This window comes from Halichoeres trimaculatus, unplaced genomic scaffold (assembly GCF_033239565.1).
Source record: "Halichoeres trimaculatus isolate MK-OKI-2021-1 unplaced genomic scaffold, fHalTri1.1 fHalTri1_scaffold_12, whole genome shotgun sequence".
Classification (NCBI taxonomy): Eukaryota; Metazoa; Chordata; class Actinopteri; order Labriformes; family Labridae; genus Halichoeres; species Halichoeres trimaculatus.
Genome location: NW_027437190.1, coordinates 12,008,893 through 12,036,196, shown reverse-complemented (window position 1 = coordinate 12,036,196; position 27,304 = coordinate 12,008,893). Strand labels below are relative to the sequence as shown.

Below are 27,304 nucleotides of genomic sequence, written 5' to 3'. Positions count from 1 at the left end.
TTTCCAACAAAGAGAAAGAGTTGGTAAAATAAACAGAAACAAAACTAGCAGTTGCTTACTCCACATAAGAGCATGTTTTCTCTGGTTCTGTAGATTTTCAAGTGGTCTGTTCACTATGGGAGTATTCTTCATAATTTTTTCAAAAAAGCTAAAAAAACTGAAAGTGTACCTGCATGTCATGTGATTCCTCCTCATCGTCATCCAGCTCCACCATGGTCTGCTCTGGGCGGATCATGCAGGGAGTGGAGGCCTTCCTTCTGCTGGACATGATGATTGGAGACCCTCAGTCTGTTGGTGAGGACAGCTGCCCTGACTCTGTGCCTGCGCTTGGCCAGCTGATGGTGCCCAGGATGCCGGGCCACTGTCACAGACTCGCGGGTGGATGGACAGCTGAAGGTGCTGAAGAACAGCCAGGTGGACTGGCTTGTATGAGGATCCAGACACAGACCTTGGTTGTTTCAGTGGAGGCAGCAAGCATAGGACTGTTTCTGGGATGGAAGCGAGCAGCCAAGGAGTTTTAGGATCAGTCGTCCCCTGGGGTAAGATTAAAGGCTGGGGAGAGTGGAGGGCAGTGGGAGGTGAAGGTCTGGAGGAAATTGGACTGCTGTAGTGTGGTGTTGGCTGGGCTCGCTGACAGTGTCAGCTCCAGTGATGGACGACCTCCTGGAACTGCATGTCAAAGAGCGTCCTGCATGAAAAACAAGAGGAGACACAGATTAGAAACATGCATTCAAAACATTACTTAGACATTTTTGTTTGCCTGCTTTATTTAAAAGAGAAAAACCCTTTTGGATCTCCTTGTCTTCTGCTATTCATCCTTTACATGCACTAGACCCGTTTAAACAGGGAGGAGACTTCACTTAGACTGAGGTGGTCAGTCATGTTACAGAAATAGACAGCAGTTTACATTAGGGTACATGACTGCCCCAAAATAGACTGAAAAACATCAATAACACACATTCAGGGGTATAAACTGGTTAGAAACTACATGACGACAGGCGTTTGACTACAAATGAGGGAGTGAGCTGAAATAAAACAGAAAGAAAACCCACAGACACCCCTTTCATGTGCCCTTTCAAGGCCACCGAACAGGCTGGTTTGAGCGTGTTGAGAAATGCCAACATGCTGGGTTATTTAAACTCAGCAGGGTTTCATGTGGATCTGGAAGAAGCCACCACCCAAAAGAGGAAGAGTCAACAGTCAGCCGGTCGGCATGAAGGGCTCAAAGAGAAGAGGAAAAAAAAGGGCTGAAGATGACAAACAAACAGAGCAGCAGAGCAGACGCCCACAGGGGGTCAACTACCAGATAAGTGTGCCACTTGTGCTCAGGAGAAAATGAAAGTGTTTTGTAGCAACTTGGCAATGCCCTGAAGAAGAACTCACGACTAATTGCTGCAGGCGGAGGAGCAAAATTCACCGGACACTGGAGGGCTGAAAAAGTGTCGCCTTGCTTAATGAGTGTTTGTTTCGTGCTGATGGAGGGGAAGAACAGCGTGTGGAGGGAGACAGAGCACCTGCATCTTTTGCTTGGACAATCAGAAAGTAACAGTACTGAGTCAGTAATTTAAACGGGTCTAAAAGTATCTGTAAATGAAGATTTCTCATATCATCATTCTATCAAAATGATTGCCTATGTAATTTTTTGATGAAAATGAGTTTTTGGCTAAAATCATGTCTTGATCAAGCTGGCCATCTCTGGTTAAATCACTTAAATCTTTAGCTAAAAGGATCATGCTCTTTATGCCCTATAGGACAATGGTATATGTCAAGGGTGACTTGGGCCATTTTGTTACTAGCCCAAGTCAAAATTTTGGATTATTTAGGATACAATGTATGACTTGGGCAAATCGACAAGCTTTCATGATGGTGGCTGCTTCAAGAAGAAAGAGGCTCTTTAGTGCAGAAGAAGCTGCAAACATGATTCTTGAATCAGTTTCAACTGGTGAGTCATTAGGTTCACTATCATAAAGGCTAGGGTAAAATGCTGTGCAGTTATTCAGTCTAAATTTCACAAGTTAAAGTTTACTACAAATTTAGCTACTTCTAGCTAGCTACCTATTCCTGGCTAGCCCAATAATACCCTTCAAAGTTTTAAAATTAAAGAAATGTTTTTGCTTTTTGGTTGGAGATGTATGAGTTTGCGTATGATCGACCTGACATTTGTTCAATTTAGGTTGGAGTTATTTACGTTTTGAGTTTGCTTTATGATTGACACACACAATGTTCTATGCATGTCAACAGTCATCCACTGTGAAGACCTTTTTGATTAAATAATATCATATGGGCTATATTTGGTAACGTTTTTTGTGTTTTTCCAAAATCTTGAAAAATGACCTAAGTTGTTTAGATAGGGTGTCAATATGTTTACGACACATCAATATGTCAATGTAACACCAACTTGTGCAACTCCTTTAATGTGATGGCTGATCATACACTGGGCAAAAAGCTGACAAAAAACTGTTGACAAAATCCAGAATTGCATTATGGGTGATGTGTTCCTCCTCTTTTGCCCTTCACATGGACCATTCCCATGTACGCAGCCAAAGTCAGCTTCAACACCTGAGAGCGATGCTAGTCAAACACTCAAACCACAGCACTTAAAAAACAAGAACTGCTTATAGAAGTGGAGCTAAAACAGGTCTTAAGCTTTTAGTCAAACAGTCACTTCACACCCTCCTGTCAATCAAATCAGCCCGCATATGTTAGGCATTCAGGCTGAAACATTTGTACATCAGGGTGTGAATGAGTTTCATTTTCTGTAAGAATGGGAACCTTGATGTGGGTGTTGATAAGGATTCCTGGGCTAATGGAACCGGCTTCTAGTGGATACTCAAGGGAATTCATTCTTCAACGCCCTTGCTGCATGATGTCATGTTATTTAAGTATCTCTGAGGGATTTTCCAAAGCAAATTAAAATATTTATTTATTTTTTCTGTTCAGTAGTTTGAAAAGAAGGGGGCATATTTGATTTTGTAAAACAAACAGGGGCCATCAGCTCTTGCTGACATATTTATTAAATCTGAAAGTAAAATATGAATGCTCTCTTTGTTAACTGTTTAGTGATTTCAGGAGAAAATCTGTCACTAAGTGTGGTCAAACATAGTCATGCTATCATTACAGACGTATGAAATAAAACCTCAATTGTCCCCTCAATTATTTCTTGATACCAGATGATGAGGGGTCAGTTTTCTGCAGTGTTACATAGGACTGTGAAAAAACATTGACACAACGATATATTGCAATATTCTGACCCGGGATACATCAATATTTCAACTCTTATTATTGACATTTTTGTCAAAATAAAAATTCATATTTTAGGCGAGTTAGAAGTACAATACATCTTCCACACATCCACTGTGGTAGACGGCGTTGAAGAGTTACTCCACTGCATGTTGCCCATTAACTGTATAATAAATATAATCTCAAAGAATATTCAAAATATTTTATTCCTAAACTTGATGATGTGGGTTTTGATGCTGTGAACATCAATGTTTTCTCTCTATTCTTGGGACAGTTAGTTTAAAATGAATTTAAGTTTTATTTTTTCAGTGTAGTAGTCTGATAAAATCAAAATCACAGTCATGTTTTGTGCAACATGAGATTTTTATGAGTAACATTGGTTACATCAAGTGTAAATCACAATATTGTGATATTGTGATATTCTTGTATCGTGACCAAAGTATTGTGAGGTCCTTGCCAATACTCAGCCTTTAAGTTATGTGCTGCGTAATAGGGCTGAACAATTTATTGTTTTCAGATCGAAATCGCAATTTTGGACAATGCAATTTTGAGATCACCAAAGCAGCAATTTTTGGCAGCACTCCTGACTGACTCAGGATCTGTTGTGTCAAGTATTATACACATTCTGTTTTACAAATTTGTAGACAATCTATATGTTAAAAGTGCTGGTAAGCAGGTCAACAACACAAAGCCTCTGTTTAGGAGTAGAAGTTGATGAAAACAGATCATTTATCATCACTATTGATGATTAAAAAATCGTGAATTGCAATATCTGCCAGAAAAGTTAGATCTTTTCCTAAAATCATTCAGCCCTACATGTGAATATCCCAAAGCTTGATTTGAAAAATAATCGTGAATCGAATTGAAATCACAATATCTGCCAGAAAAATCGCAATTCAATCTTTTCTTAAAACCGTTCAGCCCTACTGCGTAACAATCAGCACACTTTGCTTCTTCTCATACAGGGAAAATATGCCAGGGTTTATTTATATTAAGATCAGGATCTGGACTTTATCATGGTTGATTTTCATTATGCTTTTAAGACTATTTTGACCTCAAACAACATTTACAGTCCCAATCATTTCTTATCCTGTATTCTAAATTATTATTCTGCATCGATTTTTGGGCATGGCTTCAGACATGCAGGCACAAAACCTCCCAAAGACCACTCAAAATTGTGCACAATTGATAATATATATATAGCCAAGACACAGGTACTCAAAAGCTGAAAGTGAATGTCAAATGTTTTGTAGACTGTGGCTAATGCTAGCAGAGCTAGCGACCCCAGACTTTGATCTCTGGTACATAAAACAACAACAGGCCTATTCAAAAGTGACACATTGCCCCAAAGTGTGGTCAAAAGCCAGTTTAATTTGACACTTATATTCAACTTTATCTGCATAGATCAAAATATTACAAGAAAGTGCTGTGATACAAGATTCCATCTACCTTAAGTGGTTCTTTACATCCTAGTATAGCTTTAATGCAACTTGGTAGAAGCTCTGGATAGTGACACGTTTAAGCTGCAGCTCCAACACAACATACGACTGGCCAGTGGTGATATAAATATAAATTACTCTTTTAATCAAATAGAAACCTTAGAACTGACTAGTTTTAGATATCTGCTAATCTTGTGGTGAAGAGAAACTGCAGATATTTTAGTTGAGTGAGGTCTGTCTGTTTACTGATCCGTAAGTCGCTGAAATAAAGTCTCGCACAATGTCTGCTCAAAATATTTTCCCTGAAGAACGAGCGGGTTCACAGTCAGAGCAACAAGGTGAGCAAGCAGATACACTTAACATTTGAGCTTTGCCCTCTTCCAGCAGATCCACACACACACACACACACACACACACACACACACACACACACACACACACACACACACACACACACACACACACACACACACACACACACACACACACACACACACACCTTGAATAACAACTGTGTGTTGGTCGCACTCGGCTGACACAAGAGGTCATGTGCAGCTTTACCCTAAGTAAAAACCAAACAACTTGCGACAAACGATTTTGTGAGATAAATTGCACAGAAGACTCTTGCACAATATATTCATCGCAAAACTTTGATCATCGCAGTTTGATGGCAGTGGTCTGATAACAGAGCTGTTATGCAAATCTATGCAGCTGACAGGTCCTCCTGGATGACAGCGAGACAGGTTATCCTGTGAAATATTGACAAATGATAAATCAGATCATGTGGTGGAGTGTGAACAGAGTGAGAAACCTGAGAAAAAGCTGCTTCAGACAGATCCAAAAAAGCCAGGAGCAGCTTTATTTGGGTAGTTTGGGAAATGACAAATCCATCGAGAAAAACAGAAGTTAGGAAGAGCCGAGGGAGACACAGAGGAAAACTTTCTGAGGCTGATATTATAATGAGGAGGGAGAGAGTCTTATCTGTTTGACAACTCGATTGATATTCTAGAGGCCTCATTTCCAAGCTTCATATTCACATGAGTAAAAATCAAATGAGTTGATGCAGCAGCGGTGCTCCTCTATCAGGACATAATGAGGCTTCGTCAGCTCAGAGGATGAGGGAAAGTCCTCTTTCAAATTAAAAGCTCATTCTCAAACATGTAACGCCAACGAGCAAATATTGACAGAGGGATTGGGGCTGAATCAAACCAAACACAGATCCTGTTTAACAGTGTGGTCACATTAAAGCCTGTTATATAGCCGAGGGTGGGGCCACAGTGTGAACATGTGATCACTCAAACTTGAGGCTCATATATTGACTCTGAGCTCCTCCCACCGCTCTGCATTAATCACATGACACCGCACCCGTCAGGCCTCGAAGGCTGTCATTCTCTGGCCGACTCATTGTCCCGAGATATCTCAACTCCTCAAACAACCCACCGAGGCATCATTAGGATGCAGGCTCATTACCATGGTGTCACCATGGCAACCGCACACATAGGGCTTTAGTCAAGTAGCAGCTACAACCGTGACGCTGACAGAGACTGTATAAACAGGGAAGACCCGACTGCATGTGGGACTGTGTTTGGTGTTATTAGAGGGAAAGAGGGGGTAGAAAACCTGCTGAAATAACTGACAGGTGTGTGTGTCTGTGTGTGTATATGTATGTGTGTGTGCGTGTGTGTGTGTGTCTGTGTGTGTGCATATTTTCTAAGCCTGGAAGATCCCACTCCTGCAAGATGCACAGTGCTGTGGTGCATTTAGGGGTCTTTTTTAGCTTCACTCACTCAGAGTTAAAGGGGAAGGTTGAAACATAGTCTCAGAAAAAATTTAAAACACATCGTCCCAGAAGAGATTTACTTAAAACAGACTTTAAACAGCTTTGAAGTGACGGACAGAGATGTTCCTAAAATATTTTTTTTTTACCATCGTATTACAGATTCTGACACCTGAATGTAGCAAACTGGCAAATACAGACTAAAGCTCTGGAGTTAGCTGAAAAATACTGCTGTCTTCTACTCACTTTGTTTGAAAACGGCAAGAAAATCATTCTTGAGGCACACAGACAGAAACGTACAGAATAATTATCCCGCATCAAATTTAGTCTGCGTAAATCAGAAATGAAAAAGCAAATAAAATACTCCAAAAGTGAATTATAACACTTTTAACTATACCTTTGATAACATTCCTTTTGAACCTGCCAAGGGACACTGATTTCTGATGTTGCTTTATTTGGCGTTTCATAAGCTGATGAGAAAGGAGACTTTGGAAATGGCTGCTCCAGGCAAAAATTGATCAACAATAAACACTGAAGGATTCCTCACCTTAAAATCAGGTAAATCAAATGTGTCAGCTCAGCTTTTAGCCTTTTGTCCACTGAAAAGCACGGCAGGAAAAGACATTTTCAACTCTGAAGGTCTTTTCTCTTGAAGCTCTGACATTTTCTGCTACACCTGCATTTCTGTGGCTGTTGTAGTCACATGAGAAATGACCTGTAAATAACTTGTCTTTGGCATTCTTACACATCTGCTTAATGATAACCATGTGGTAGCTCATTAAAACTGGATGTTTCTGTTTCAGAGAAGCTGTTTTCTGCTCATTTCTCTGGGTTAAGTGAGATATTTGGGTGACTGGAGAACTTCCTGGTAACTGACATTTGAGGCTGTATTATGGTATTTGCGATACTTTCATCTTTATGAAACAAGAAAAGTCACATGTTTTCTAACACTTGAGTCTCTGTTTTGGATGCCGTCTGGGTCAAGATATTTTCAGAGCATACAGAATAAACACTCTCTCTAAAAAGAAGCTGTCCTCTGCATCTTCAGAGTCATTTCCACCTTGTCTTTAGAAGTTCTGCAGCAAACACTGCTTGAATGAAGCCATGGCTGGAAGGGGATCTGACTGTGAACAAAGCGGGAACTGAAGCTGGAGCTGGATGGTGTTACCTCCTACTGGTGTGTTGAACCCACACAAGAAGAGGGAGAGAGAACAAGCAGTTCCATTTATGCAACGGCTTTATCAGTAATATCAGCACAGATTCATGAAATCAGTGTCTTTGATTCTGAGCTTATAAAAGCTGCCTGCGGCTCATGTCACAGGATGACATCAGATGCTGGTCTGCATATCGAAAAAAGAAATTATAAAAAAAAAACGTCTCTTGAGCCATTTGCAGACAAAAAGTGTTCGCAGCACGACAGATATTGAGTGGAGGCTGACTCAGAAAAAAAAAAAAAGAGTATTATCTTACGCAGAGCAAACACAAACAGCTCTGCAGTTTGAGAAGTTGCAGGTGAGTTAAAGTTGTGTGCTTTGACGGTCTCAAACAAAGAGAGAAGCCTGAGTAAAGAGTGATGAATACTGAGGAGACACTGCCGCCAAAATCCTCTTCCTCCTTTTCCTCAGTCCATCATTTTCAGGAGGGGGGGGCTTCTCCCACTGCCTTCAGCAGCTTCTTAGGAGCACTGAAGCCATCATAGAAAAGATAATTGGCACAGTGTGTGATTAATAACCCCAGTGATGATAACTCCATTAAAGTGGCCATGAAACAAGTAATGATATAAACTTATATAATACCTGTATATGTTGTTGGTAATAATCTCCAAATAAGTTCATTATCTAAACTACAGCATTTGACAACCAGAAAGTCTTCAGAGCTTCCCAGATAATTATTTTCACTTTATTTCCCTCTCAAAAACAAATTAACTCTCTATTTGTAGACTCATCTTGGCTGCTTAGTAACCCGAGTCAAACAGTCTCCCACCTTCTGTCAGTGCGTCTCACCAAGTCAGCCAGTGGGCTCGTGTGTGCAGAGTCAGAGTGAGCCCGGTGCAGGAGCCACAAACTCCCTGCTGTCTGAATGCTCATTAAACTTGTATGAATACTCAGCCTGGTAGTCCCTCGCCTGCCCGGCTGTCTGTCTGCACTTGCCTGTTGTCTGGCTGTGTGTCTGTCTGTCTGACTGGTGCATTATATTAGTAGAGCCATCTTTCAGAAGCAGTTAGCTTTAATGCTGCCAGGCAGCAGATGCATTTATCAGTCCTGGCAGCAATCAAGTTTAGGCCACACACTGGCATACATACTGGAGAGAACGCCGAGGAAATCAATACAAATGCTCTGTACCACTGAGCCTGTCTACCTAATGCATGAGGACAGACAGATGATCTAATACAGGAGAAACATAGCGCTGCTATAGGAGGATATCTATCCAAACAGCAGTGGGAAGAGAGTGACACTGAACAGATGAGTCACAGCAGCACACTCAGCTCATATTTCTCTCTATCATTACTGTAATCTCAGAGTGTAGTATATGGCGCAGAATGTACTCTTACAAAACAGGGTTTGGAAAAAACATGTTGGCCTTTTGTTGCAGATATCTTCAAAAAAAGGAGTCTCTCAGATATGGGATTTTCTAGCTGGTTTGTGTTGCCAATTTCAGAGTGGAAAAAAAATGCTGTTTGCTGATACTGTGTCTGATACAGTGAAACAATTAGCTAGTGTAAATGTTGGCCTTTTCAGCTCTGATTTTGCACCAGTTTGACTATGTACAGGTGCTCAGAGGACAACTTTCCTAACCATCAAGTCTCAACAGTGACGTCATACTGATGTGCATTGTCAGCACATTCTCCTGCATGAAACTTTGTGATAAAAAGGTAAAGAATCAATGACACAATAACACAGAAAAACCTGTCAAAACATTGTTAGAATTGATTCACATTTGTCAAATATACTAGGGCTGGGATAATTTGCTATTCTCGCAATTTGATTCTATTACGATTTTTGGGGTGCCCATTCGATTTAAACTGTGATTCGTCAATATTTACGATTTTTGGTTTGCTTTTTAACACCAGATCATGTGAAAAAGTTAAATGATGATGATGATATTGTCTAAGGACTATATCAGGAGCCACATTTTCCCATAACGTGCGAATCATGTGAGTCAGAAAGAAACATACTCATACCTCTACTGGAGAAAAGCGGTAACATTTTTTTTCCAATCTAGTTTATAAACAAAGACTGAAATGAAGAATTTGAATTTGAAAAAAAAGAGAGAGATTTTTTTGACAAAGAATTCCTATTTTGATATTGTCAAACAACAAACCCGATATATCTTATTTTAATTTTTTTTCCCACTCCCAAAATACACTATACAGCCCTGCCTCAACATGCCGAGATAGACTGAATTTAACTGTCCTCTTCTGAATCACTATGGAAACTGCTGGAGCTGAAATGTAAAGATAACAGCTGCATTTTCTAAGAGACAGTAAAGTAAAGCATATAAGAGGTCAAAGGCCTCTCTGCACTTCAAAAAGAAATCTAAAGCAATGCTGCTGGTGCAACACACAGTAAATAAACTTTATACAATGCTGCCAGACTGATCAGGTGCTCACGAGTCTACTGCAAGGCCGTGTGCTGGCAGAGATGTAAAACAGTTCATGCTGAGCCAAGATGATTTCTCCAGGATGAATCCAGCTGAAGATGTGAAGCTGCTTGTTTTTGTGTCCAAAGAAAGAAGACTGCTGGAGAGATAAATGCAGAGACAGCCAGCAGAGTGTGAGAGTTTTCTGGCATGCAGTCAGCAATAACGCAAAGGTATATGAACAGCAACCTCTGCAGCTTGAAGCCATGCATGAAGTTCAAAGCAAACAGTTTCACTGGGACTGTAGAATAAGGGCAAGACAATAAAGCATTAAAAAAAAACCTCAGTGTAACCAACAAGACTTTGCTGATACATTCACTAAAACTTTGGAGCCCTGTCGCACCTTTTTTATCACACACCACAAAAGCAGATTGCCCAGGGAGGGAAAGTGCAGACGCTGCTTTGTATGTGCTGCTGTATAGGACGTGTTTTCCCTCCTGACTGCTTGTTCCACAAGTCATCCACTGCAGAGAGGAGGACAATAAGTGTGTCTGAGTTGTGTGGGTGAGGAGAAGCACCACCATCATTAATACAACGAGTCCCAGCAGGGGTGGAAGAGGCAGAATTTCGGACCGTCGCAGAATTAATTTAAATCTCATCACGCGGCTCCTCTAGAGCAAAGCAGAGCTGCACTGTGTTCGAGTGCTTGGTATGTTCTGCGTAGCAACAGAGAGGCACACTTCCTGTGGACTAGGGTGAACACTGAACGTGAACGTGGAGAAATGTTTAAAGTGTTTTTGTCAAAATTTGGATCTTTTTTTTCAAAGAACTGATTTAGGATTCTGGTTTTAGGTCTGATGTTTGGAGAAGAAACCTGATCAGCTTTTACCTGAGAGAAATCAGACTCTCCTTATGCAGAAATTAGCTGACCTGACCTTATCTTCAGACTAATTCTGATCAATTTAATAAACAAGTTACATATCCAGTAGGGATCTCCTAACTGGTTTATGACACAGTTGAGGAATGGGCCTCAAACACCAAGGTCTACTCACAGGGTTTGAGGGGGGGATTTTTGGAGCGGTAAGACTTAAAGAAACAGCAGTGAAAAAAAAAAGTGCTTTAGACAACAACAACAAAAAAAAATGAAATAAGGGTTTTGGAATCACCAGTGTAAGAAAATAAAGATTCTTTTTTAACTGTAAATCTTGTTAAGTATAGCATATAGTAGGACTGGAGGGGACAGTATAGAGCCTTAAAAAGCCCAATACCCCACCTTTAAAGTCTGCAGGATTTTCCTAAAAAATACAATGTGAGCTTTTACAGGAGTAATCTTGCTCAATTGTTACTTCTGGGCCTCTATACAGAACATGTGTGTCAGAGTCTGTGTTTGCCTCAAACCCTCTTCTCTGCCTGTGTGTTGATGTTTGGGTTGGAGAGTAAGTGTTGTTACATCAGTCAATCACAGCACGCCTAGGTTGAAGTGACTTTGCGTATTGATGATAGTAAGTGGAAGAAGTTATCCCAAGTGGCTATGACAGAGGGCGTAGCAGGAAAAGAAAAACACAACCAAAGTGAAACAAAACACCAAACAAAAAAAATGTCTTTCCTACGAGGGTGAAGTGCGGCTCGACTTTCACTCATTTTTCGGGCACTTGGAGAGCAGCTTAGGACGAAGAACGACGCAAGCTGGTTTTCTGCTGAGCAGGTATGTGTCAAATAACCCAGATATTGGCCTGTGCTAACATGTCAAGTCTGGTGCATGGCTCTCGAGTCTCTCCCACGCGAAACGCGATGCTGCAGGTGGTTGCTAGGCTAGTGAATGCGTTCATGTAATTATGGTTGGAGGCTGTGGGTGTGCACTGCTGCTTGCAATGAGCCAAAGAGGAGGATCCCATTTTGAATTTGTGTTGTACTAACTTACTTGTGAGGAAAATTCCTGCAGACCCTAACTTTAAGGTATTATAAAACAGAAACCTTGCTAATTGGATGGTATTGGACTTATTCAGGTTGCATCACTGAAAAAACAGATATTTTTAACTGCTTTAAATTTAGAAAAAAATTACGGTAGATGAGCAGTTTTGACAGTTTTGAGCAGCTGCAAGTATGCAGCCCATGTTCAACCTTTTTAACTCACAGTGTTTGAACTGAGGTTTCATGGACGTCCTTTGCAACATCCAACACACTGCAGCTTTGTACCAAGTTGCCTCACATGGAAGCTATAGAAAGCTAGCATGGTCATCATCACTGCAGTGACCTTATTCAATCTGCCAGCAAAGAAAGAGGCACAGTGGCCTATATAGAGTGCACAGTATTATGAAGGTACTGTCCAGCAGGCCCCTCTGCATGTGATGAAGACTCTCGTCCTCATCACATGACACTGACCATGGACACCTCTCTCACCTGACTCCTAACTGAACACACTGAACAGGCACACCGTCACACATAAAGACAAAGGCCAAGCTATAAAAATACCCAAGTGTCACCCACTCTGCAGCTGACGGTTGTGTTACTATGGCAACAATGTAACACAGATAAGCGTGCGTGAGTGTGTGCTTGCATCCAGGAGCAGCAACCCTGCAGAGGTCAATCTGACACGACAGCGGTGATGTTAAAAATCAAACTCCAATACATTTCTTTTCTGCACGACAACAAGGTTTGCATCATATAACTAACTCTGTTCATGTTGTTGTCAATACAGTAAACGTCTGATGACAACTTGAGATGTATAAAACCTTCTGTCAGCCGTTGCAGCCAAAGACAATGGGGACTTGAGCACATTTGACAATCAAAAAGTTACCCATCATGCATCTCTCAGAACACATCAGTTTCTGAGTGTCTGACGTGTCCTCTGCCGTGGAACATCGAAGGCAACCTCGATTCAGTTTGCTGCTGCAGCTCCATCTAAACTCACACAAAGTGACCTCGATAACGGGCCGACACGTCAGCAGGCATTCACTTTATCCACCGGCTCAGAGTGGAAATGAAAGCAGATAGGTTGCAGGGCAGGGTTTGGTAACATCAGACAGAAGAATACAATGGTTAACTCTCCCACTTGAACATTTCCATTTCACTTTCAGGATAATAGCAACCTTTGGCGTAATTTCACTGTCCTATTTGCCCTTCCTCTGTCCAGCTCAGTGCTCCTCTTTATCCATCTCCCTCATGGCCTTGGTGCACAGACAGACAGCCAGCCAGTCACACTGATAACTGCATTTCTCTCCCACAGAAACATCCTACTCCACAATGTCAACTCTGAAGAGCTTAATCCAGAGCTTTTAATGCTCTTGGTTTCCTCGGTGAGGTAAAATGTGCTGTAAGTTACATTAAGTGCATTGTGGAGCACCAGTGAATTAGGGCAAGGGTCCTCCTGCACCAAACAGGCAAACGGGAAATTAGGTCAACAATGACAGGAGACATGGGAGGGGTTCTTCAAAACTTCTCTGCTGTGTTCAACACTTTGCCACCAGAGCTAAATAAATCCTCATTTTAATGCACTGTGTTATGTGTTTTGGTTAATGTTTATTTATAGAGTACAGTGTTTCCTGTTTGTGTTTTTGCGTGCATGAGAGTGAGAGCATGATTACTTGGGAGGTCTAGTTAAGAGAGCTTGGAGACTTAAGCTCTTTTTATGTTGTGTTTTTTGAGTCTCAGACATTTCATACAGCCAGACTTCCAACCTGTCAATCTGTGCCTTCCCTGCAGTGGGTGTGACTTGTGAATCCTCTTTACACTCTCCTCATTGGTCTCACGCTGGCAGGAGGGGTGTGGCTGTGCTCTGCCAGCCGCTGACGTGGTGCAGTGCAGAAGGCCTTTCAGTGAGCCCTCTGTCTCTGCCACCCCCCTTCTCTCCTTTTTTTTTTCCCAAACTTGAATTTGGAGGACACAGTGGGCTGTGGAAAACGGGGAGATACTCTACACACGGGGTCACACACAATGGCTTAAATGCCTCACATGAAGTACAGACACTGATTGTGTGTGAGAGAATGAGAATAACTTTCCAACAGTTTGCATGTGTTGGTTGGGCTCTGAATTTCAGCAGAGGACTGCAGAAGTAGTTTTAAGTTCAGAGAGACTGCAGTGACAGAAATGCTCCCCCCAACTGGAGGATGGTGGTTTAATAAATGCTTAGCTATGCAGAAGCACACTGCTGTCCAAACTGCTATGCACCCCCAGACTTTTAATAATCAATGCAGCAATGAAGCAGCATATGAAGTGACTCAGTGCACATACTAATGGGTGGGGTGTCTGAATTACCCACTCTTTCTCCCCAACACACCTCTCAGACAGTCTAACACTTCTGGCTGTATCTTGTCACTCATTCACACTGCTTAGACATCCTGTCCTCGCACTTTTTTCTTTGTGACTCTATCTTTCTTAATGCTGTAAGGGTATTTCATAAAATCACAACTTCTATTGCAAAATCTACATTTCGAGAACCACAAGTATTTTTTTTCCACTGGGACTTACAAGGACATACAGTCGACGGCACCATCTCCAAAAGAACACAGTGGTTCCACTTTGAAGCCTTTTTATAGCATCCCCTGGACCCTGTAAAGTACTTTTGGTAGAAAGAAAAATCCTAGAGAGATTTGCACTTCAGCGCTGTATCATCGACTTCTTAGACAACTTGTATCAGAAAATAACTGCAGGAGATTTGCTGGCATTGTGCAGTTGTTGGCTAATTTCTCCTTGAAAAGGATGAAACCTTGCAAAAGTTTAAAAGAAGCATGAAAATAAAATTTTGCTGGTGCTGGGAAGATTTTGTGGGCACTTTTGAGGCTTTGTTTTTTTCATGGCATCTCAAAACTGCATTAAGAACAGGACGACTTAGAATAACTGGTTTATCAAACATGCATAATTCTTTTACTTAAATTTTGATAAAAATGATTAAAGATTCAGAAAAAGTTAAATTACTAAACTGAGCCTTTTTAGATCCAACCTTTTAATCCCTTATGCCGTTTTTTGCATTGACTGATACTGAGTCTGATACCAATCCTATACCACTATTCATTTTATAATCTCTTTTCCTTTCCATAAAGACGAAACAGAGGGTGATGTTTGGGCAACTCTAGGATTTTCTAACTTGACTTCAATATTTGAGCCCTATGGTTTCTCCCAATTGATTGATACATTACCACAAATCTGATTTAGCTTTTTAACTCTCTATTGAAACTGATACCAGAATCAGATCAGTGCATCTCTAGCTGCAGAATCTTTCCTCAGGGATAATAAAGTAGTACCGGTACATTCTAAATTTCCTGCATTTTAAAAAATAGGCACTTCAGGAGTTAAAGCCCAAAGTATTTTCCAGGAGACCCAGACGCAAGAAGTTGCTGTCAATTTCAGCACGCTACCTAGGGATGGGTACCAAATTAGGTACTTTTACAGGTACCAACCAAATTCTGTCTGTAGTACCAAGTACCGTGCAAAGTCAAAAGGTACCATGTATAGGTACCTAAACGCATCCTCGTAGCTTTGAGAGTGGAAGAGTAGGTGATTTTTCATACTGGACATGAACACAGCATTGCAAGGTTATACATTGAAAGAAATGTGTAAAATTGAAAAACTTTGAAATTTTACTATTTAAAAAAAATGATTACCACATAAACACATAAAAGTACCAAAAAATTGTACCGTAGAATACCATTATCAATTTCATTGCCAGGTACCGGCCATTGGTACCGTATTGATTCAAATGTGAAAGGTACTTATCCCTAATGCTACCCTAGTCAGTTTAATCAAGTTGCTGAGAATATTGGCAACAACAGGAGAGCATTTGATTCCCCAAAAACAGGGTAAAAAAGTCTGTTACTTTGGGTAGAAACACATTTAAAGATAGCTGTAACCTTTTGTGTGCTTAAACAAGAAACTTTCCTCTGAGGCTCACGACTTCAAGGAAACATGAGAAATCAACACGGTGCACACTGCAGCCTGTATAAAGAATCTATACATAGCATTAACATATAAAAACACGTTTCAACTTGAGGTGCACGTATCCATCTGCTTCAAAGTTCCCTCTTCTTTTATATTACTCTCACACAGTATCCCTTCAGTTGTCCCATCTCTTGTACCACTCTATTCCTTTCGGACACCACACATATCTTCTCATATATCGCTGATTTCATGCTCACTCTCCTCCTGTCCCTGTGTAACTCTGCAGCTCTGCCTCTCTAATTGCACCCCCCTCATCACGCTCTCCCTCTCAGCCCCACCTACAGGTGATGAGCTCATCTCTGTGGTTGCCTTAGTCACCTAACAACGCGTCTGAGACGCCAGAGGAGGCACAGCAGAGGGAGCACCGGAACCAAAGGCAGTGGAACAAAGCACAGCGTACACGTTGGTGATGTCATTACAGAGCCAAGCTGAGCACGACAGGCCAAGATGACTACAACCTCCATCCTCCAACCCATGATGACTCATTGCTGTTTCTCTCTGAGAGAAAAGACGTCATTATACAACCCAGGATTGGACGTGGAAAGGTGATTTGCAATCAAGAAATGCTGGACTTCCCCGGTGAAAAACAAAAACTTGTTAAGCCACTTCAGTTGAGCTAACAAGTCTAAAAAATACTGGACACATGTTGTGCAAACAGCTTTGAGCTCACTGCAAACTCACAAAGATTCATGAGTGATGCTTCGTCTTTATTAGACAACAGTTTTGTCAATACAGCAAAACCGAGAAATGAAAGCAAATAAGCACAGTCTCAGTGTGCTCCTTTATTCACTCATACATTTTTTTTGTTTACAAAAAGCCTATTTAAACCAGCTACAGTTTGAACGAGATCTTGACATCCAATAGATTCTCACAGCAGCAAATCTCCTTTGACACCTTCAAAGCTAAAATAAAATTATTATTAATATATATTAGAATTTTTTTGAAATGTAATGCAGGGTCAGTGTGTACATTAAAAATTGCCTTAAGAAGGCCATTAAATTCTACCAGGACTACTGTTAACCCATTGCACTCAAGAATATATAAAAATGTCCAAGAGGCAAAATTTAGGATTAACGCTACTCTCACCATGAGGAAGGTCAAACTGATGTGATCCATCCCTGTAAGTTATCAAAGTGTTTCTTTCTAACATTCATCACTTCTCTGCTGTTTTTTAAAGAAAAGTAATTAAAGAGGCCAGTCATTTACTGTAAGAAGAAATTCACAGGTCTGTGTTGTAACATACAAAAATGTTAGAATTAGCCATATCAAAAAAAAGTTAGCTGTATCTGCAAAAAAGCATGAGCTCATTACAACTGTTCAGCAAACAGGCTAGTTTCGGCTGCTTGAATTCATTATGTTCCACCTGTATGGCTGTTAGTCAATACTGGACAGCTAAATGGAGCAGCAGTTAGATCACTCTGTGGTGTATCACATTAATTTTTGTGTATCATAGCATGTTCGGGGACGAGCAGCTAACTTTAGCTAATGTTACATTAGCAACCAAAGGTGGAGGTTGAAATCCATCTACTAGGGATACACCGATCCAACTATTCTGGTTCCATTACCAATACCTGGGCTTTGGGTATTGACCGATACCGATACCAATCTGACACCGGTGTTTAATAATAACCTGCATGCTCTACTGTAGGATTAGTTTCGTAAGGTTTTACATAAAAGGCAAAAAAATACTGTATGGAGTTACGGAAGTTAATATTTATTCAAACTATAAAATATTAAAATTTTTACCATCAGTTTGGTAAAAACCTCACTTCAGAATGTGCAGAAATTATTATTCAATTGTAATATTTTTTACCCTGTAGACTGATAATTCAGCAACAAAACAGAACAAAGAAAGTGCATCACAGATAACGTTTTAAATCAAGTATGCAAGGGCCCCTGGGAAAAAGAAAAAAGGCACAGAGCTTTGAGGGGCACAGATACCTGATACCAGGATCGGTATTGGTGTATCCCTACTTTTCAGGTTTTCTCGTGTGATCGTGGTGATAAATTGCCTGTAAGTCATGGCTAACAAAAAAACCCCTCTGTTCTAGGGCTGCACAATATTTGAAAAAACTGACATTGCTATTTTTGGGGGGCTGTGATATATTGCGATATATATTGCTATATATATATATATATATATATATATATATATATATATATATATATATAAAAATCACCAGATGACTTTAATAGCACTGTATGGGAAGAATTTGGTTGACTCACAATGACACCATTGTATTCCTATAATACCGTTAAATCCAGGCTAAAGGGGTTTATCTGTGAATGATGAAGATTGCTGTACATGAAAGGGATCCAGGAGGCCTTGTCTCTGTACAAAATAGAATAGGTTTAAATTTCAGTTGCTTTTTTCCATTTCTCCAATAAATGGGGGAAATGCGAGAGTCACATCACATGTGCAATGTGACTATGCGCATATTGCGATGTTCAAACGATATATTGTGCAGGCCTACTCTGTTCTAAATTGATCCAGTAGATAGTATGGATGCACCAATACCGATCCTTGTATTGGTGAATTGGTGTATCGGTGCCCCTCAGAGCTGGATCAGTATCAGTGGGAGGGAGCCGATCCATGGTGCTGAATCAGGCAACCAGCTCCATACCTTTTTTACTGGCCTTTTTTGTTACTTGATTTTGAAAAATTACCTCTGATGCATTTTCTTTGTTTTTCGCTGCATTACCAGTCTATTGGGTACAATTGTTTAAAATTGAATATGATTTTTGTACATTATGAAGCATTGTTTTGCCAGTAAACATTTCAATATTTTATGATTTGAATAAAAATTTACTTTAGTTATCCCATGTAATATTATTTTTTGCCTTTTACCCCTAAAATTACCAGTCTTATCCCACAGTACGGCATGCAGGTTATTATTTAATACCCAAAGCCCAGGTATAAAAGCTTGGGTAAGGCACTCCAAAGTACAGAGGAAAGAAAGAGACACTGTGATACTTACCCACATAATCAAAGAACCACCCCTATAATGTCAAACATCTAATTCTGTAAAATGTGTTTTCCATCATGCTAATAGCAAAGGGTGTACAGTTTTTACATTACTGGTATAAAGGAAAAGGTGTAGTCAATCTAAACCTACCTCTTAGCCAATCCTTGCTCTATGTAAAGCTATAACACTGGAATCACAAACGTCACATACTTTCTGCCATTGCATGAAAACGGGACTATCTGCCTCATGCCCACTTCAATTTATCGACAAGGCACACAGTTTTCTTTGCGTTCTGCTCTTTACCTTCCAGTCAGACATTTTCAGTAACACTTACTTGCATGACTGACACATCCAACATCTGGCTGCACGATGACTGTCAACAATAGGATCTCTCACGTCATTCTTACACTTAATAGTCAGCTACACCTCACCTCCTAACTGTCAGACCACACCAATGGTTTCTATTCAAATCTGATAGACTTGGAGCTGTTTATTTTCCAGCATTTGACTACAGCAAATGAATAAAACGCCTGGAGGAACAAATAGCGCAGATCATCTCACAGCAGGATGTTTTGGCTGTGACATTCTGAGAGGTCACAGTACATCAAGAAACATGGCTCTGTTGGGAAAAGCTGGAGAATTTGGCAATTCAATGAGACTGGATTTGTTTTTTTATGCTGCTTCATCAGACAGCTTTTTACTGAAAGTAAACCAAATGATTTTAGGTTTTACATAGGATTCCTCTTTACTTGCGTGTTCTCTGACTCTGCTGCAGTAACCATGTAGAAATGAGACAGCAGCTAATGTTATGGAAACAGCAAGGTAGAGCGGTAACATCTGTGCATTGCCCTAATCCCTTCAGCAATTCTGAGAATAACAAGTCTACAAAATATATTTTAAAACAGCGTTAATCTTACATAAGTAAAATCAGTCCAATAAAGCTGTTCTGTATGTCCAACTCTGGACCACAGGAGGGTTTTTAAATAGCCATCCTCAATGCTTTCCTCATATTTTTGGTTCATTGACTTGGCAAAAGTATATTCGTTTGGGCAAGGAAAAAAAGTCATAATCCAAAACATTTTAAATATAGTTAGGTGGGTTAAATGCGTACTAATTGCTAACACATTAAAACACCTATTTTTGGCAGGATTTCCCCAGCCTGGCTACACAACACGCGAGACAAATGTGTGATTTCAAATGAGCACATTTACTTTTATCAACAGGAACCCTTTGATTGTTCAGTCACCAATAAAAACGAGCCAGTTGTCATCCCAAATTATATAACATTATCTGTGATTTGGCAGATCACAAGTGGAAACGGGGAGAAGAACAAACAGGAGCCACATTTTTATTCACATGGAAAGAGCAAGAGTGCGTGGCTTCACGAGCGAAGCCAAGTTAATACCCAGAGGAGTTGCTGGTAGCGGGTATGACGGGGGGGTTAACTGCGCTGTGATCACACTCACTTACATCTTTTTCGGATTGAGCTTCACTGTTGTTCAAGGATTTTTTTTTTTAGAGATACAACATAACAGGTCATCCCAGAATGATGTGTTTAAATGAACAGGATATTTCATCAGACACCCTGTAAGAACATGAAGACAGCCTGTGTCTGGGTGACAGCTTCAAAGGCAGGAGAATAGACTGTGTTGTTAGATAATTGGCCTTGCTTTAGGGACACGGTGAAGACCTATTAGAGGCCTGACACAGGTATATGATATTACAGTGCAGTAAATCTGTGCCAGAGACTGTTATTACAAGCTGCATCACAGATATGAAATGGTACTTTAATCTCTCCTACATGCTGTCAGAGTCGGTGTCTGATTGTGACGGCTGATAGGAGTCAGCTGTTGTGGCTGTGTCTGAGTGTTTCTGTTTTTGGACATATTTTGTCATGAGTCACTTGGGGTCTGTACACTAACATCAAACACAAAACAGATTGTAGTGTTGTCAAAAGGATAAAACTGGGTCCCCTGTTTCACTGAACTCTGCTATCATTTTAATGCGAGGCTAACTGAGGTCAGGGATAGCTGTAGTAGTAAAAATGGGTTAGCAGTCCTCGAAAAGAGAAATTCCAACATTGATTCTTATTACCAAATTAAAACTGTTCAATAATGGTTGAAAGTAAATACGCTTTAGTCGTCTATTTTAGCAGTTAAACCAAGGTAATACATAAGGTTTTGTTTTAGTATGTAGAGCTGCTGTAGCTGTATGATCAGCCAGAATTAGGTCAAATACCCCTAAAAGCACAAAGACAATTTACACAGGGCTTGTACACAATTAATTCAGCAATGTCAGCTAACTGAAAAGTTGCCATGTCTGTGGTGATGTTAAAGACATCTCACGATGTGGTGGTATGTAAAACTTTAAGTGTTCAATGTGTGGAAACTTACAAAGCGTTCCACCACCGAGGAACTCGATGGCTTGACGGAAGAAAACCCACACTTAACATTTCCAAATGCATGTAAACGTGAAACTGGGGAGGTATTACTTGTTCTTGTTACATGCAGCAAGCTCCAAACGGAACTTTTCAGGGCACTATGTTTTTTCTGTTTGGAAATATTATTTAAAACCAGATTTAACAATAAAACATTTTTATATTCAGAAATATGACATCTTTGTTCATATCAAATATTGTTAGCAAACACGATGATTTACATCAGACTGACAAATACTTAAAGACTAAATGGATGTCGGTTGTTTTTACTATGGCACCATGGGGTTATTAGACTGTGCATCAAGCCGTGTTTGACCTTCATGCTGTACTTATCTATGGAAAAACATCCACTCAGTTACTTAAGTTATGCAGTCTCATGAAGAATACAACACCATAGCATAACCAGAAAACTCCTCAGTCTTCAGTGGGTTTCTCTGGGTGTTGTGAGGACACTGTGCTGACTTCACACAGCCTGTCCCCAGTCCGGGGCACTGGGATCATAATCGAAGTTAATATTGTGAATAAAAACAACCACGCCTGACTTTAACAGATGTGCCAGGCCTGCTGCAAGCGACGGGTCTAAGTGAGCTGCTTTAGCAGTGTGTCTTTCCGTATGCAGTAGAAGCAGTGGTCTCGGAGGGGAGGAGGCATCACCAGGGGTAACGTTACGCCTACATCACAGAGTCACACAAATCAAAGTGTATAAACAACGTTGGACTCGAAAAGTTGCACTCAGACCTCCGCGGAGCTCACAGTGAGCGGGTATCCCGGCGGCAGTTGGGAGTTAAGCGGTCGTTTCCACCGGCCAACCCGAGATGTGACAGAGGGGCGCAGGAAAACACTCTCCCCAAATGTTCCCCCTCTCGCCATCGACGTAACAACATGTCGGCAAAGGACGGCCATGTTTTGCTGGTTATGTCGACACGGGGAGGAGGAAAAGTAGACACGATCTTTCTCCTCTCTGTCTGCTCCTACAAACGGTCACAACGTACCGAAGTGAAACTTAAACACAGGGGAGAAAACGTCCAATTAACAACTTGGCGGACACATTTTCTCACAGCAGGCAGGTGTAAACGGCAAGGCCAGGCAAAGTTCATGCGGCTAGACAAGTTAAAATATTTATACAGAGGCGTGTGGGTGTTTAGGAGCCACGCAGAGGAAAGACACACCGAAAGAGAGGCTAAAAAACAACTACATGCAGTTTAACTTAGGGGACTTTGGAGGTGGAGGACAGCCGTTAGAAAAGCAGAGGAAGAGTTTATCTGTTTCTTACCTGCCCACCGTTTTGGCGCGATGCTCAGGTAGTGCGGTACAATTCCAAAGAGGCTGCTCAACCAAGAAATAACACAAATCTGCTTTAAACACTCTCACGGCGGTCCAATAACCGAGCAGACAACAGGCGACAGGAAAGAAAAAACTGGCGATCACAAGGAGGATCTACGCCAAAAGCCACATGATCGCCGACGTCAGAGTACGTATTTGCATGCCGTACCGGAGCGCCGGTGTCCGTCCATAGCGGGTCCATGGTGGTATAGCGGGGAAAAGTTCAGAAACAGACCGAGAAAAGTGAAACAACTCCGTGTCCAGGTGGTGGGTGGAGTGTTTGTGGCTCCATGAAGCATGCCTGCTGCTGTAAAAATGAATGAACTGAGCCTAGTTGTCGTCAACTTGCTCCTGTGCTGATGCCTGCCAGCTTCTGGGTTGAAGCTGATTGAATATTAAAGTACCAGAGGGGGCGTTTGTTACCCCTTAAAGCCCCACCCCACCCTGGTACACCCCGCCCACCCCTCTTCCTCTCCTCTCTCCCCTGGCTTCTCACTGTGTGCATGTGCATGCGAAGTGCACTGCAGTGCTTTCCAGCGCTCTGCAGAGGGAACATACTCACATATCTGTCCTTTATCACACACACACACACACACACACACACACACACACACACACACACACACACACACACACACACACACACACACACACACACACACACACACAGGATCCAGAAAGGTAGTTCTGAGGTCAACAACAGTTTTTTATTAAACCTGTCCTGAAGTGACACAGATGTTTAGATTGAGCTCACACACAACAGTGACCTCCACTGGATCCACCCAGGAATTGTTTCTGACCTTGGCCTAAGCATTCACCACAGCCCTCTTTGGTGTAGCTGCGCAAAAAACATGTACCAAACTTGTACTGCACTCGTGCTTTAGTTGTCTCAAAGATCATGTGTAAAATGAAATGATTCTTTGGATTTTCCTTTTCTATTTTTTTTCATCAGGACTACAGTGTGTGTTTTTTATCTGCAAGTTCAACACAGGTAGGCTGTAGTACAGATCCAATCACAACAGAATAAGATGTAATAAGAAAATGCAGGTGTTGCTCAATGAGAGTACCTGCAAGAAGAAAAGAAATGATGACAACTTGAGATACAAAATTCAAAGCAGCCCTTCAACTACCTTCAGTTTGAATACCAAAATGAGTTATCAATGGGCATATATCTGAGTGCCACAGTGATAAGCTGCCAGCCTATGCAGCCTTTGTAGGTCATTCTAATCTCTTAGGTGTGTCTATATGTAATGATCAGGTTGTAAAAGCAAATTTGATGAGCAGGAAAACAATGCCAAGCAGAGGCTCATATTTTCTTATTTCACCCTGGACGTTAGACACATATCCCACATATCATATGACTAATTACTCATCAAATCAATCATTTTACACCAAATACTAATCTATATTTTTTATTAGACCAATGCCATCATATCTTTTATTGTTGCAATCACAGCCATCTCTGTTGCTTTTTCAAAATCACATAACTTGTCTGTTATTGGTCTTAGCATACTGAAAATTTCCCCTATCAGCAGTGAGTAGGTCTGCATGAATAAATGCAACACCTAGCTGAGTTTTTCAGCCACATCATGTTTTCAACTAGCAACTTAAACATAACCTAAATTAGGCATAAAGTGATGACTTACTTAAAGCAAGTCAGAAGAGTGCTTTAACTAATAAAATAGAACTTTTCAGTTGTTTTATCACGAAGACAGATGTTTTTTTAACCTTCAGAAAAAAAATAAATCATAATAATAGTTTAAGTCGCTTCCAAAGCTGATACACTCTGACTTAAATCCTCACCAAACATTTCCATGAGGCAGATAAGGATCGTTCACAGCTTATTTGAGCCCAGGTCTTTCAAACGTGGATCATTCAAAGAGACCAGTTTGTCCTTAAAGCTAGCTGTCAGTTCACTGGCTAGCTTTAGTCCTCACTGTTGTCCAGAGGAGTCTTTATACCTTATCTCAGATTTCTTCGATGATCACAAAGCTAAACACGGTTTAAGAGTGGCTCATGTCAGGTGTTAAGAACTGTCCTTTCCATGCAGTAAAGTATTAGCCTCTGAACTGGAGTCAATCAATATCAAAAGAGGATATGATCCAAACAGTTTTTATTTAATTTACACGTCAAGAAGCTGAATTTATTAGAAAATAGTGACATCTGAAACGGTTTCTCTGACTCTCAGGGATTTGCATTGAAACTATAGTGCATTGGCTGCATCTGTGTCACCATCAGTATTTCTACTTGTCTTTTTATGTCAGAATTGAATATGTTGTGCAAAGCTTAAATGTACCTAAAAACACCAGACTTTAGGTCCATGCAAACAAGACAAAGAAAAAAAAGGGTTTAACAAGTCTACATAAGGTGATGAGACTATATCAAGTATGAGGGAAATTTATATCAATGTAAGAACACTATTCCTCATAAATACACTCCTAATTTATCAGGTGGAGCTTATTCAGTATCTCATCAGCCATATGTGGTGCATTATTAATACTCTGCTGCTGTATCTACATCCAGTTAACTTGTTTTCAGATGGGAGCACTGAAAATGCTACATGAAAAAATATCTTTCAAGTACAGTGACCTGAAGGAAAAATGTAGAAAGAGACCACAGTTACAGTCAAGTGCACTCCAGGTGATTTAAAGAAATATTTCACCTTGAGGATGAATAACTGTATTTTTAATTCATGCTGTCATTTCCCCTCTGGTCTCATTTCTGAAAGCTCAAATTAAAGTTGAATGACTCTTTTGTGGTCACTGGTGCAGATCTGAGTATAACTTGTTCATGAAAGAATTGTGTTTCTTGTGAAGTTGTCCTTCATTCTGCTCTGATCCACGTCCACATTATTCCTTTATAAGATCCGTGGCTTACACAAAGAGACCAGTTTGTCTTTTAAAGCTAGCTGTCGGTTCACTGTCTCAGTCCGTCAATCCTGGCAGTGGGCCAGAGGAGTCTTGATACTTCATCTCAGATTTCTTTGATGATCACATTGCCAGTGATCAATAAAACACAGTTCATTAAATGTGAATTGATATTTTTCTCCTGCTAAGCCTTAAGCTGCTACTGTTTAACTTTTGTCGAGGGGAGACAGGTAGTCTGTTTTTCTGTACGATTCTATTTCACAGCATGGAAATGGATGGATATGAAATTCTCCATGTCTAAATAATGAAGTGATGTTTAAAAACATCCCTCATATGAGATATTTAAGTCTTTGTAGGTCAAATCGCAAGGAGGGATTTTTAACAATGAGTCCTGACATGCATTTTTGTATGGATTATGATCAGGCTTTCAATGTATTTTTAGAGCACCCTCAATGATGAGCCAAGGTAACGTTGGCATCTGAGACATGAGAATACATTCAGTAGCATAAAGCAGATCATACTCAGACTCATTTGATTTTAACTCACCTCAGAATTATGTTCATTTGTGTTTATTTTATATGGTGATGGCGCTTCATTAGGATCAAGCAAGCTTTTAATATACATCTCGGAGAAACTTCCATGAATTGAAGGTAATGGTGAAAAAAACACTGGAGTATTCATGAAATTATCCAGCAGGCCTTTATCTTAAAAGTGGGGACCTTTATTTGCTGTAATAAGGCCAAAATACATGTTTTTATTTATATATATTATGTGGTTGACCAACAAAGAATGATTTACAACTTTTCTGTAAAACATAGCAGCTTGATTAAAAACAATCGTAAATACTTGAACAGATAATCAAACTGTTAAACATGTTTGTTTATGTGCAGTATACTGACTATAGAAAATGAAGTGCCTCTTATTGCTTTATCTACGGCCATTTCTTTCCACATCATACAGTGAAAATAAATCAATTTGACCTATTTTGTCAACCTTTCACTCTGCTCCTCAAGAGTCTGACCTGTACTGAGTAGAAATGTGATTTCAACAAATAGTCACAAGATGGTGCCAAACAGCTGTTAAATCACTCATGTTCAAATCCTAGACCCATATGGGACTAAACAGTTGGAGTACTGGTCTTACAAATGCATGGTTCAAGTGCTATAGAAATGACATATTTGTCAACCAGTACTTTTTTTATTGCAACAGAATGATCACAGTGTGATACTTTGAGTCAATTTTTTCAGACTTTTTGCCTTTTAAAAGAGCAGAAGATGGTCAGGAGGAGTAGAGAGTAGGATGTGGCATGCAGAAAATGGAATGGAGTAATGGAAATCAAATGAAAGATTAAATTGTAAACAAACAGTGTATAAGGGGGTAAAATGTCAAAATGGGAGGTTGTCTATTCCTACTATGGACAAACCTAAAAGACACAGTTTGGACATATCTTCCTTTCTGCCTCTCCATCCCCAAAGAGATGTCCTCAGTAGCTAGGAGGGTCCCTGTTTCTATTTCTTTGCTGAATTATTTTCTAATCATGGGAATTTTTAAACACGGCTGATTACCAACTCACTTTAAGCTTACCCTCTGGGAACAGTGGTGTGAACTGTAACATGTCCAGCTGGATCAAATATGCTGTTAATTTCATGACAAGCAGAGCAAAGGGCACAAAGAGTGGTATCCACGACAGAAAACTCTGCTTTCACAAAATTTACTGCAAACCTTAACACGATTCTCATAAC

General features: G+C 40.4%; 1 protein-coding gene across 1 annotated transcript in view; it reads right to left on the bottom strand.

Annotated features, from left to right (window-relative positions):
- zhx2a (zinc fingers and homeoboxes 2a) overlaps window positions 1-23,097 on the bottom strand; it is a 39,308-nt gene extending 16,211 nt beyond the window's left edge. The window contains exons 1-2 of the mRNA XM_074683475.1: window positions 22,646-23,097; window positions 170-688 (exon numbers count right to left, since the gene is read on the bottom strand). Coding sequence (XP_074539576.1) covers window positions 170-268 — 99 coding nt within the window. The 5' untranslated portion in view covers window positions 269-688; window positions 22,646-23,097. The remainder of the gene's footprint in view (window positions 1-169; window positions 689-22,645) is intronic.
- Window positions 23,098-27,304: the final 4,207 nt, after the last annotated feature.